The sequence below is a fragment of the Scophthalmus maximus genome, chromosome 12, assembly GCF_022379125.1.
Source record: "Scophthalmus maximus strain ysfricsl-2021 chromosome 12, ASM2237912v1, whole genome shotgun sequence".
NCBI classification, from domain to species: Eukaryota; Metazoa; Chordata; class Actinopteri; order Pleuronectiformes; family Scophthalmidae; genus Scophthalmus; species Scophthalmus maximus.
The window spans coordinates 8,839,083-8,852,028 of NC_061526.1; the positions used below are offsets into that span (position 1 = coordinate 8,839,083).

At 46.2% G+C, this 12,946-nt stretch overlaps 1 protein-coding gene across 3 annotated transcripts; it reads right to left on the reverse strand.

Annotated features, from left to right (window-relative positions):
• Window positions 1-930: 930 nt before the first annotated feature.
• LOC118283971 (telomere zinc finger-associated protein-like) lies at window positions 931-12,696 on the reverse strand. 3 transcript variants are annotated; one of them, XM_035606492.2, is made up of 10 exons: window positions 12,561-12,696; window positions 11,010-11,389; window positions 9,101-9,609; window positions 8,555-8,785; window positions 7,797-8,465; window positions 7,549-7,609; window positions 7,326-7,396; window positions 5,817-5,865; window positions 4,906-5,100; window positions 931-4,393 (listed from the first exon to the last, which is right to left on the reverse strand). In XM_035606492.2, exons 3-10 carry the CDS (start codon window positions 9,351-9,353, stop codon window positions 3,691-3,693), a joined length of 2,232 nt encoding a protein of 743 aa, XP_035462385.1. In that variant the 5' UTR covers window positions 9,354-9,609; window positions 11,010-11,389; window positions 12,561-12,696; the 3' UTR covers window positions 931-3,690. The 3 variants fall into 3 exon arrangements, with proteins under 3 accessions (XP_035462385.1, XP_047192199.1, XP_035462365.1); XM_047336243.1 differs by having other exon boundaries at window positions 8,549-8,785; XM_035606472.2 differs by lacking the exon at window positions 12,561-12,696 and having other exon boundaries at window positions 8,549-8,785; window positions 11,010-11,550.
• Window positions 12,697-12,946: the final 250 nt, after the last annotated feature.

The following is a 12,946-nucleotide window of genomic DNA, read 5'->3' on the forward strand; positions in this document are numbered from 1 at the left end:
TCGCTGGGTGAGTGTGGTGTGACCTTCATCCCTGGTTCCTCTCTTTGTGCCTCTTCCTCCGTCATGTGTGTTCACATCGCTTCAGCTGTTGAACAGTTTCATCCAAGACACAACTCTGCTCCATCACTCTGTCTCACCGTCTCACCCTCTGTCTCAATGTCTCACCCTCTGTCTCACCGTCTCACCCTCTGTCTCAATGTCTCACCCTCTGTCTCAATGTCTCACCCTCTGTCTCAATGTCTCACCCTCTGTCTCACCGTCTCACCCTCTGTCTCAATGTCTCACCCTCTGTCTCACCATCTCACCCTCTGTAAAATGATCCACATGATCCTGCTGCTCTCACACATTACTACATTAGAGTAATAAGGAGGAGGCGGGGCCTGACAGATAGAGAGAGAGGGAAGAAAAATTAGAAATGAAAAATGACAAAAATTATACAAGACTAAAAAGTGACAACGACACACGGAGAGGAAACAAAATTACCACAAAGACAAAACTACCACAAAGACACAAAAATACCACAAAGACCCAAAACTACTACTATATGATACAAAATCACAAAGAGACACAAAATGAGCATAGAGACAGATTTACCAGATGGATAGAGACAAAGCTACAACAGAGAGAAACATTATGACCTCCAAAGACACACGAAACTACTACAGAGACTCACAAAACGACCACAAAGAGACAGAAAAGTACAACAAAGACTCAGGAAACTATTAGAAAGGAGCGCAAAACGAGCAGAGACACAAACAAGACTCACAGAACCAAACAGTGACTCCGTCTCGTCAAACGTCTGCGTCCAGGGGCCTGTCGTCTAAGTCACACCGGCGTGACCTTCAGTCATGTACATACAGTACATATATATATATATATATATATATACATACATACATACAGTCTATGTGAACAGGCCAAGAACCATGATCCGATGAAATTAAACTTTATTGATCATTGCAGCTGCGAACAGTAACAGGATACAGAAGATAAAAACAGAAGATAAAAGATCTGTTGGTTTTTTTTTAATCTCTCCGATTCTGCGTCCGCCTGTGTGTTTCTGCAGTTTCCGGTCAGTTTGTCATCCTACAGAATCTGTATCATCACGGTCGACGATGCTTCGTGTTCAGCTCTTTCCACTTAAAGTCCGATCTCTACACCTCATTGAATTATTTAAAGAACCGAATAAGAAAAAGAAAATTTAACAGAAATAATGAAAGAGTACAGATCCGATTGCCATGAAACTTTGATGAGGGGTCGGACGTGAGCCGAGAAAGAATCCAGTAAAGTTCGGAGCGGATCGAGATACGATTGTGAAATAGGACGGGGGGGGGGGGGGGTTTCCGGACATTTTCCCAGAGATTAATTCATGGGTTTTTAATGGAATAAAAACCAAACAGGCATATTGAGGGAACTGAAATCTATGTGTGAGTGAGATTTGGTGCCGATCAAAATAAAAAACGTAGCAGATTTGAATGTGGTTATGTAAAACCAAACAAACGCAGATGTTCAGTGTAATAAAAACCCACATTTTACTGGATATGGATTAAAACTGTGAAATGATATTTTCAAACCTTCCCACCAGTTTCTTGAGTGAACACTCACAAGTTGCAAAAGTCATTTATCCTCGGTCACGTGTGATGTAAAAGCAGCGCAGTCCTAAATTCATAAAATGTACAATTCATGTTTTCATGTAAATAATATTAGAGATTAAAATATACATTTTGGCCTCGGTGGATTGAACCTGGACTGAAGATGCTCCACTCGACTTTCTGCCTTTGTGAAGTGTAAATAAATAATAATAAAGAAAGTTAAATCTTCTACAATGATTTTTTTTCTTTGTCTCTACCTATAATAGTGCAACTTTCAATTAAGACATTTCAGACTCGCGGGAGCCGCATGTAGGCGTGTAAACACATAAATACATAATCAATATACAACACAAATATTAGAAATATCATCGCTGTCTGCCAGAAACCTTGTCGACTTAAAAATCCTCAAAGGATGAAGAGACAGCAGCGAAGTGATTCTCAGTCAGACGTTCAAAACCACGTTGATTTAAAATATTTATACTTAAAAATGTTCATAAATTAATCAGAAGTAAATATTTTCTATGATGATAAACTGAATCTCTGAAGATGTCTCCTGTCACTTACATTTTATAGAACAGATACATTAGATTAATTGAGAATATTTAAAAAAGTAAAGACGAACTGCAGATCAGTTAAAAAGACTCCGACGTCGTAAAAAAAACGGCGTTTATCTCCAAATAATCAGCAGGAATCTCTAAAAAATATGAAGAATTGTGAACAGAGTTCTTCAGGTTCAGGAAGCAGAGGATCATGGGTAATGTGCAGCTGTTCAGTTGTGTTTCAGGACGACGCAGTCAGAGTTGAAAGACGTCATCGCTCGGACACGGAGCCAAAAAGAAATTAGTGGCCGCGTCAGGCTGCAGGGGGCGCTGCTGCTCACTTCACCTTCAGCGCCGCCCTGAGGTAAACTAATGTACATTTTTTTTAGTGCAACGTCTCAATCAACATTAATAACTAGATTTCCACGAAAAAACTGTCATGATCCCCACGAGGATGAACTGTGACAACAACTGTGATTATCCTCTGACTTTCCCTGCAGCGCCACCATCAGGTCAACACTTTGAATCTGTCCAACGCTTTGGGGTTTTGGACCAAATGACTCGTGAAACGTGACCAGAAAAAGACACACGTCGCGTCACTCGATCTTGAATCCGACGCATCGTTATTTATCTCACATCTTTTATGAGAAAATAAATTCTTTGAAGTTTTTTTGCTAAAACAAACAAAAAAAAGGATCTTTACATGAAAGCCGTCTCCGTGTCTTTTCTTTTTCTGTTCAAAACCAGAGGATTTTTAAGTGCAGGGTTTCTGAGGAGACGAGAGAGAGACGAGCAATAAATACATGTGCACACGGTTACACGTCGCTAAGAGTTCAGTGGTTACATGAGCGGCTAAAGCAGGCAGGAGGGAGGGGAGGCGGCAAAAACTCACAAGCATGATGCAAAAAGGTCAATTAAAAAACGTTCCTATCGTGTGTGTTTCAGTGCGTTCGAGCATTAACAGAAATCCTGTTTGACATTCTCATACGTGGTGTTGTTGAGTGACAGTAGCTCGGATACATTACAGAGCTTTACATCCATCGCTGTAACAGTCCAGAGGATGGAGAGAGGAGGAGGAGGAGGAGGAAACGAGGAGATGAGAGGAGAAGCAGGGGAGGAGGGAAGGAAGAGGAAATGAGGACACAAGGACGAGGAGAGAAGAGGAAACAAGGGAAGGAAAAGAGAGGAGAGCATAGGTGAGGAAACGAGGAGATGAGAGAAGATGAAACATGGTGTCAGGAGAGGAGAGAAGGAAGGGAGGAGGGGAGGAGGGAGGAGGAGAGAAAAGGAGGTGATTGTAAACAAGGAGGGGAAAGTAGAAGAGAATAAATGAGAGGGAAGAGGAGAAAGATGGAAAGGGGCATGGGAGTGGAGTAGAGGAAAGGAGACAAGGAAGAGATGGAGAGGAGAGGGAGAAGGTGGGAAACAAGGAAGGGAGTTGGGGGGAAGGGGACAGGACACAGGCAGGAGGAAACAAGTAGAGGAGAAGGAAACGGGAAAGGAGAAGAAACAGAGAGAAGAGAAGGTGATGAAGGGAAGAAGAGGAAGGAAAAGGAGTTTTAAAGTTTTAAAGAAGTTGTCAGACCGAGGTAACTGAGGAAGGAGTGTTTTGTGGAGGAGGAGGAGGAGGAGGAGGAGGAAGGTGGAGAAGGAGCGCGTGGCTTCAGAGAGATGAGTGTCGTGATGGGGAGGAGCGGAGACAAATCCCTCCATCCTGCCCGGTCGTGGAGCGAAGGATGAAGAGGAGGAAGGGAGGAGGAGGGTGCAGCAGTGTGTGTGTTGGCCGCCGTGTGCAGCCGCTGGACGTGTTTGTTCGAACGCTGATTGTCTCCGTGCGCGTACGACCGGTGCGTGTGGACGTCGCCGGGCGCGTCCGCCGCCGCGTTGCCGTTGACGAGCGCGGCGGCGGCGGCGTGCTTGACCTTGCAGTGCAGCCGCAGACTGTCCCGCCGCTTGGCGCTGTACGGGCAGAGGTGGCAGGTGAACGGCCGCTCGCCCGTGTGCACGCGCACGTGCTCCACCAGCTTGTTGGCAGTCCGCGTCAGGTGGCCACACCGGTCGCACCGATACTGGTTGCCCTGGCGATGACCCTGGAAGTGAACCAGCAGCTCCTGCTGCCCGGGAAACGACCTCTGGCAGATGCGGCAGCGATGCTCCGAGGTGCTCCTCTCCGGCGGGGTTGCCACGGCAACTGCCAGAGTGGTGGTGGCAGTGCTGCTGGAGGAGGAGGAGGCGGAGGCGGCAGGAGGGGTGATGGGGCATCTGGGAGTCAGGAGGGTAGGCAGGTGTTAATGACACACACACACACACACACACACACACACGCGCGTGCGTGCACACACACACACACACACACACACACACGCGTGCGTGCACACACACACACACACACACACACACACACACACACACACACACACACTTAAAGATACAAAAAAGAAATTCTGAAGAAAAAACACAAACAGGAAATAAAGATGGACAACATGTTTGTTCCCAAAAGTGAAGCCAAATCATCCTGATCGCCCCCTGGTGTCTGGCTGCAGTATTGGCCATAAGCCCCGCCCCCTCCATGTTAGCAGATGGGACATGAACGAAACAAAAAAAAATGAAAGTTGAAAAAAGGTTTCTGTCTTATCACAACGATTTGGTTGAGAGTGTGTGTGGGCGGGACCTCTACACCACGGCTTCACACTCCACGACCACTACGCCACACACTCGAGATATTTTTCGCTTCTGAAACACACGCGCGCATGAAAATCAAAAGGTGACCTCACCTCACGCCTCCGCCGACCGCCGTGTCGCCCCGCGCGTGCGTGTCAGCGTGAGCCCTCATCTCCGCCTCCTGATTGGTCGAGTGGTCGCACGCGCAGCAGTGCAGCGAGAAGGAGGCGCGCTCCCATTGGCGGTGTCCCGTCATGTGGCTCTGGAAGAGGCCGCAGCCCTCCGTCTCGAAGCCGCACACGTGACACCTGGGAGGGGGTGACAGCATGTGTCACAGTAGCCATGGCAACCAACAGGTATTTGATTCTTCCTCATGTTTCTTTATGCATTATCTTCTGATAATAACTCGGATCGAGTTTAGACAAACAACAAACTAACGATTTGAAATTAAGATACATCGGCTGACATATATATGTATATATTTTTATTTTTTACTGTCAATAATTCCTATGATGTCGAAACCTCTATGACAAAAAAATGTAATTAAGGCCTGATATTGATTTAGGTTGACCATAAACTATGAATAAAAAGAAAACACAAATTAAAACAAATATATATAACTTGAACTTTTTTTATTAGAAAAATTATTTCATGTAAAATGTACTTTTTTCTGCATTGTTTATTCTGTACAATAAAATATGTCATAAATCAGTACATAAGTTATAACAAGTAATTACAGGTAGAAAAACACTTTTGATTCATCATCTGTGAATAACATGATTCAAATTCAGTAATAAAGTTGACGAAGGGATTCAAATTATTATTCTTGTGCTTCAATCTTTGTGAGGACCTTGGTCACAATAAGACCTTATGAGGACCTTCTTTTGGAATGTGGAAGATTCTTTGCCTCTTCATGGTTTTCCAGGGTTTCAGGGAAGAATTAAATTTGGTGTCCTCACAAGAACAGAAGCGTAAACTTGCATGTGTGTGTGTGTGTGTGTGTGTGTGTGTGTGTGTGTGTTACCTGTAGAAGTAACCTGTGGTTTGAGATCTACTGTGGCAGGTTTGGGTTTCTGTGAGGACAAAAAAAAGGAGAAAAAAAAGGGGGGGGTTATTGTTGTGCTTAGCGACTCATGAAATAATTCCTCCGCTGCCATATATATATATATATATATATTTTTTTTAATGTGCACTCCAGACTGTGCTAATGAAGAGCCCCCTGTGGAAGTTATCACTGGTGCGCTGTGTGTTCGGCAGCATGAATCTATAACACGGACCAAAAAGAACAGTTCACCGGAAGACGATCATTAAGAAGTAATAATAACAAAAAGGTTTTTAAAAACAACACTGCAGGCAAACTGAATGCTCCTAGATCTGTATTTGATGAAGTGAGTGCAGTTGTTAAAAAAGGCCTGTAGCAGCTGAGTAAATAAACTGGAATCATGTTATTAAAACTTATTGAATCATATAAAATAAAATCCAAAAGTGAGACTGCATGGTTTTCTGTTACAATTAATTAAATTAGATTTTATACATCTACTATTACCAGATTGTTCCTAAATAAATGTTTTAGCTTGTTAGCTTTTAGCCTCCTGCATATTAACCTAAATCACAGTGGGAAGCTAAAATTAGCCCTATAACACTGCAAAAAAATACAGTAGTAGGAATGCAACAAAATATTTTAAATTATTGATTAACCGTATGATGTTCTTGACTATAAGAATAACCGTTTGCTCGATAAAATGCCACAAAAGTGTGAAATTATTACTTTTCTGGCAGCATCTGGTGGTAAAGTTGCAAACCGCAACCAACTGGGCGACCGACAGGGGACACTTTATGGTGTCGCACCGCCGATTCCTTTTCCGGTTCGCAGCAGCGTCTGAAAATTCAGCGTGAACGCGACGTATTCTGGACCGTTTACTTCAACAACCGTATTCAACATGACGTAGTTGAGACTCACACGGAGGTCGGGTCCACCTCATGGAACTATATTTAACTCATATATGGACACAGAGTTATGGACAATATTTTCAATTTCTGGGAATAAGTTCTTTCTAATTATTAAACACTGTAGATTTAAGTAACATTTGAATTTTAAAAAAACTTTTTGTCGAGCTGTTTGTTGAAATTACAAAGAAAAACATATATTTATGGAACGTTTTTGAAAACCTTTTTCATGAGGAACCAATGGGCTACAAGCTGATTTTTCCACAGACGGGGTTTGAGTGGGACATTGTTGGTTCTGGAAAAGGAAAAAGTTCTCTTCGGATCAGTTTGTCAGCGGTACTGATGAGCCTTTAATCCCTCCGCGCTGACTGACAGTGTCATTTCTCATTATTGCGTATCACACCGGGACCGGCGAGGCAGCAAATCAATGATGAGCATCACGCCGACTCGTTGTTTGAATAAGAAAACGCTCCCGTGAGGCATCTGTCAGCAATCAAAGATCTACGCCTCCTCAAGCAAACTGAGCAAGCTCAAAAACACACTGATCGTAATTCCTGTGTGTGTGTGTGTGTGTGACGTAGATTACCATGTGGAGGGTCCTGGGTCCTCACAAGTGGGGGAGAACAGAGTGGGTCCCCATTCAGCTTCAAAACAGGACTGTAGAATCAGACACACACAAACACACACACACACACACACACACGGTGAGTCATGAACACACATAATTGTCCGGTCAAATGAAGCATCTGCCTCTGCAGTCGGTCGGGTCAGAGGTCACCAATGACCGATGACAGGAAGTGACACGTTACCTGCTCCTGGTGGGCGGAGTCGACCTCTCCACAAGCGGATTGTTCGATTTGCTGACCCTCTCTGCAGAAAGACACACACACACACACACACACGTCTGTCTTCAAAGTGACGTCATGGTGACTGGTCAGAATGTCGTTGTGTATGACCTCATTGTGTGTGTTTGTAACAATATGACATCATGACAGGTTGTCTTGAGTGTGTAGTTTGTGTGCATGTGTGCGTGTGTGCGTGTGTGTGTTCGTGCTACCTGAGAGCTGGTGGAGCAGCGTGGATGCCAGGTTAACCGACATGTCCTGCCACAGCACGGCCCTGAGGCACTGGTCCTCCATCTTGGCTCCAAAGAAGAGCTGCTCCTCCGTCTTTGCCCTGGACAACAACACGCGGTCGGCCAACTTGGCTCCGGGGAGGAGCCCGTTCTCCGTCTTGACCCCGGAGAGGAACCTGTTGCCCGTCTTGGCTGCAGAGAACGGCCGCTCGGCAAGTTTGGCTTTAAAGAGAAACTGATCCTCCATCTTGGCTCCGGAGAGAAGCTGTTCAGTCATCCTGGTCCTGGAGACGTCGTCCTCCTCCATCTTCACTCGGAACTGGAACTTGCCGGCGACACTGTCGCTCGTCTTTGAGCTGGCGGACTGGCAGTCTCCGTTAAAGAAACTGTCCTCCATTTTGAGGGCCGAGAGACGCGGCTCTGCCAATTGGGCTCCGGGGTGCGACTGCGCAGCCGCCTTGTTGCCACCGAGATCCCGCTCTACTGGTGTGATGGTGAAGCGATGGCGGCTCGCCCCCTCCGGGGAAGACGAGCTTGTCTCTTTCGCGGCCGGCCGATCGCGGACGAGGTCGCAGACGACCATCGCGTCGACTTCCACGGGCTCCTCTTCCTCTTTGACCCTGACGCCGGGGCAGTTCACCTCCTGCCGCTCTGTGATTGGTGGGAAATCAGTCAGTTTGTGGTACTTTTCTTTTAGACATTTTACAAACTAAACCAGACACACACACACACACCTGTACCTGCCAGTTGCCTCAGCAACTCGGACGCCAGCGTGTCCGTGGCGGCGGCGGTGTTGCCGTCAGGCGTGTGCGTGAGGGACGGCGGCTCGGGACTCGCCCCGGGGCCGTCGGGTGAGAGCGCGAGGCCCGGCTCGTCCTGCTGCCCGCCGCGCACCTCCAGCGGGACCTCGAGCCGCTGGGGCTCCGCCTCCGCTTGGCTCCCAGGATGCACCTGGGCCTTCTGGGTGGCCTCTGAGGAGAGAGATGAGACGACGTTATCAAACCTTTATGACAGAGAAATGTAATTGAGGCCTTATATTTTATAATTTCACAATAACTTCATCATGAATAACTATAAACAAAAAGAAAACAGAAAAGCTATTTTTTTCTGCAACTGTACAATAAAAGATTTCATATCAGTAAACATGAGCTCTGATACCGATAAATATTTTTCATAGAAGAAATATTTCATAGACTAACCGGCAGATTAAATAACAATAAAGATAATTGTTAGTTGCAGCCCTATATATGTGTGTGTGTGTGTGTGTGTGTGTGTGTACGTGCTACCTGACAGCCTGATGAGGAGGTCAGACGCCATCTTGGTGCTGACATCAGGGCTGAACAGAGAGGTGGCTGCTGGGAAGGGGCTCGAACCTGCGGCGCGTGTGTCCGGCGCGTGTTCAGCGTGTGTGTTGGACACACTCAGCGAGCGAGCGTCACCACCACCGCCGGTGTGTGTCTGTGTGTGTGCGTTTGCAGGGTGTGTGTGTCGTTTGGCTGCATCACAGGGAGGCTGCAACACACTCGACCCACGCTTCATTTTCCTACGTGCGTGTGTGTGTGTTTGCAAAAAAAGAGAGGGAGTCAAAACTCAGGAGAGGAGGGCAAGAGAGAAGGAAGAGGAGGAAGGAGAGGAGGAGGAGGAAGGCAGTGTTTCTAAAATAAGACGACTGTGTTCTTCATCATATGGAAGTGAGGAGAGTATGGTACAGAAAAGAAAAAGAGGAGGAGGGGGTGAAGGAGAAAACAAAGGAGGATTCGCTCTTCAGACGGAGCGGCTGCTGTTTCTCATTGACCTGAAAGAGAGAGAGAGAGAGAGAGAGAGAGAGAGAGGGAGAGAGAGGGAGAGAGAGGGAAGAGGGGAGACGGAGGTGAAGTAGATGGATTGAGAGAAAGAGAGGAAGAGGAAAACCTTGAGGACAAAGGGCGAGAGAGGACAGGAGAGCATTGAGACACAGAGGAGAGAGAGAGAGAGATAGAGAAGAGGGGGGATGAAGGGATGAAGAGGAGGAGAAGAAGAAAAAAGAAGAAGGAGCATGAACAAAGTGAATCTGTGAATGAATAAATCATTGAATTGAAAAGGTCCAATAATAATAAGGGGGATAAATCATCTCTAAGGCTATCGCCATGGTAACGGACCCCGCTGTGCCGTCTCCTGCCCTGACACCCCCCCACCACCTGAAGACCCACTGACCAATCATCAATTCATGATCAATAATCATCATCAATGATCAGTCCGCCTGCTGACCGCTGTTGGTCCTGATCACTTCCTGTTCCTGAGAGTTTAACAATCAACTCATCTTTAATATTATTGGGTGTTACATAAACAACAAAATCAGAAATTTGACAATAAATAAAAATGTTGGTATTTAAAAATCATATTTCAGAAGAACTAATGCAAAAAATATATAAATATAGGTTAGAAATATAATAATTATTTAATTAGACAAAATACTTTGTCATCTGTTGATCAAGAGCAAATCAAAACTCATTAAATCAAATGGATAATAGATATTAAAATAATAATCATAATAATATGAATAAAAATAAATATAAAGATGTAAGTCAAACTCAACATATTGTATTCATTAAAAATGGAAATAAAAAGACATTTTTCAACGAGTGGAACCGAACGTGCCGCTCGTGGCCTCGGTTCACTCTCTACCCTCGTCGACCCCGGTTCGTTCAGCCTCCTCCCGCCTCCGTCTCTAGGCGACACGGTGCGGACCGCCGCATCCGACCGGGACGCGAAGATGACCGGACCCCCCCCCCCCGGTCGGCCGGTGTCAACCCCCCCCCCCGTGTCCCGCGCCGTTAGCTGGTTGTCGGTGCCCCCCCCCCCCCCCCCCTGCATCATGGCTGAACGCCGCTCACACTCCTCCGCCACTGCGAGTCAGAAAAGTCACCTCCCGGTGCGGGATGACGCCGGAGCTGCCAACTCCCGCACGACCGGCCGATTCGGGCAATTATTAACGCCCCCCCTCCACAGTTACCGGGAATGAGGGCAGGTGTCAGGAGCCCCGCTCTGCCCCCCCCCCTGCAACATGGCTGAACGGTAACCCGACCTCACAGGACCTCAGGACTGTCTCCACGGGTCAGTTGACGTCGATCACCGGACGACGGTTGGCGTCCCGACGCCCCTGCTCACACGGGTCGGACGCGTGTCCGGCGGCTCATCCTTCCCTGCGTGACTTACCGGTACCGGGAGGGCAGGTGGCGGCGGCGCTGGTGGTGCAGTACGGGGCATAGCCTACATGTTCAGGTCCCTCCCGCTGCCCTGACATCCTCCCCCGCCCCGGTCCCTCGGTCCTCGGTGTGAGACGGAAACAGGAAAAAGAAAAGGGAAAAAGGAAAAAGGGGTTTGGATTCGTTTCTTCTCCCGAGCCCGAGGATGACGGGTCGGTCACCGAGCAGGGCAGATGGAGGTTTCCGCCTCCGTCTCTCTCTCTCTCTCTCTCTCCTTCTCTCCCAGTGTGTGTGTGTGTGTGTGTGTGTGCCAGAGAGAGATGCAGTGTCCTCGCGCGGGATCACCGGACAAGGGCAGGACCCGCGGTCACACGCGCTCGTCGTCCGCCACTGCAAAAAAAAATAAAAAATATAAATATAAATCAATGTGAATTTCAATACTGATGAAAAATGACCAACCACCGGTTTAGAGACACGTGCTGTGTACAATGAAGAGCAAGGGGTCACCGCTGGGACACGTGACAGGTCAAAGAAATACAATGGACATGGCCGGATGATTCTTCTTCGTGGCCAAAGGGGCAAATCTCTTTGCTGTTGGACACCGAAGTGAGGCCACAACGTTAAAGCTACAGTGAGTAACATTTAGAATAACTTATTCACCGAAATCGAATAAATTGTCCATAACTATGTTGATAAATGAGTTTAATACAGTCACATGAGGTGGACCGACCTCCGTGTGAGTCTCCATGTTTCTACGTCGCGTTGAATACGGTTGTTGAACTAAACGCTCCAGAATACGTCGCGTTCACGTTGAATTTTCAGACGCTGCTGGAAAAACAGAAAATGGAATCAAGCGGTGCGCCGCTATAAAGTGTCCCCTGTCGGTCGCTCAGTTGGTTTGCGTTTTTTTGCAACTCTACCACCAGAGGCCGCCAGAAAATACATTTACATTTATTTTTTGAGGGGAATTTTTAATGGGCCGCCACTGAATAGTAGTAGTTAAATTTATCAAATGACTACAAAAGTAGTAGGGCTAGAAATAGTATCATTAGGATAATTGTATCATTAGGATAATTATTATTAATACTAGAATAAATGTAGTAGTAGTAGTAGTAGCAAAGTTGTAAACGTTCAGTAGTTTGTTGTAATAGTACTAGTAAGAAGTATTAATGCAACCAGTAACAGCAGAAGTAAACGTCACAACAAACAGTTGTAGTTATACACATATCAAGTAGAAATGTAGTATGCAGAAATACATGTTAGTAAAAGATGTGAAGTATAGTTAAAAAACAATACTATTATAGTACGTGGGTACAGTTGTAGTAAAAGTAGTGGAGCTTAATTGTGGAAGACGCAGTAGAAGTAGTGAGGGTTGTAGAAGTTCTACTGGTTGTAAATTAGCAGTAGTATTAGAAGTACCCATTCAAATACTGCAGTAGTGTTTTGCTGCTTAATTCCAGTTAAAGATTGCAGTGGCCAGACTCCGCCTGCAGGGGGAGACAGAGGCGGCTGATTCCCCACTCCACAGTCACTCGTGGTTATTGTATTTTTTGTTTCTTACTGTTTTATTGTTCCAGAACCAAAAGACTCATGTTCACCAGCTGACCCCGACCAGGGCGCTCCTCCTCTTCATCACCACCCTTCATCCTCAGCATCACAGTCTCTGCAGCAGAAACACACAAGTTAGAAGAGTCACACTGACGCATCATGTCCAGTCAGACTGGATGGACATTCATAGTTCACCAATCTCTGCAGCCCACAGGACTATGGACACAGACACCTGAGGTTAAGATCCCTTTTCTAAAGAGACACCCGGCATCAAGACTAAACTGAACGAGGATGGAAAATGTATACCAGAGAACGACCTGAGAAACAAGAAATGAATAAAAACATGAATCATGGAATACATTATAGAGAACTTTAAAATATAAAAACACAGCTGTTGTC

What these genes read in the sequence shown, in the direction of transcription:
- LOC118283971 (XM_047336243.1), bottom strand. Translation starts at nt 9,353, where the DNA reads ATGAAGCGTGGGTCGAGTGTGTTGCAGCCTCCCTGTGATGCAGCCAAA. An exon ending in CCTCCTCATCAGGCTGTCAG is followed by an intron (nt 8,786 to 9,100) that starts GTAGCACGTACA and finishes CTCTCTCCTCAG; the next exon opens with AGGCCACCCAGAAGGCCCAG. An exon ending in ACTCCGCCCACCAGGAGCAG is followed by an intron (nt 7,397 to 7,548) that starts GTAACGTGTCAC and finishes CTGATTCTACAG; the next exon opens with TCCTGTTTTGAAGCTGAATG.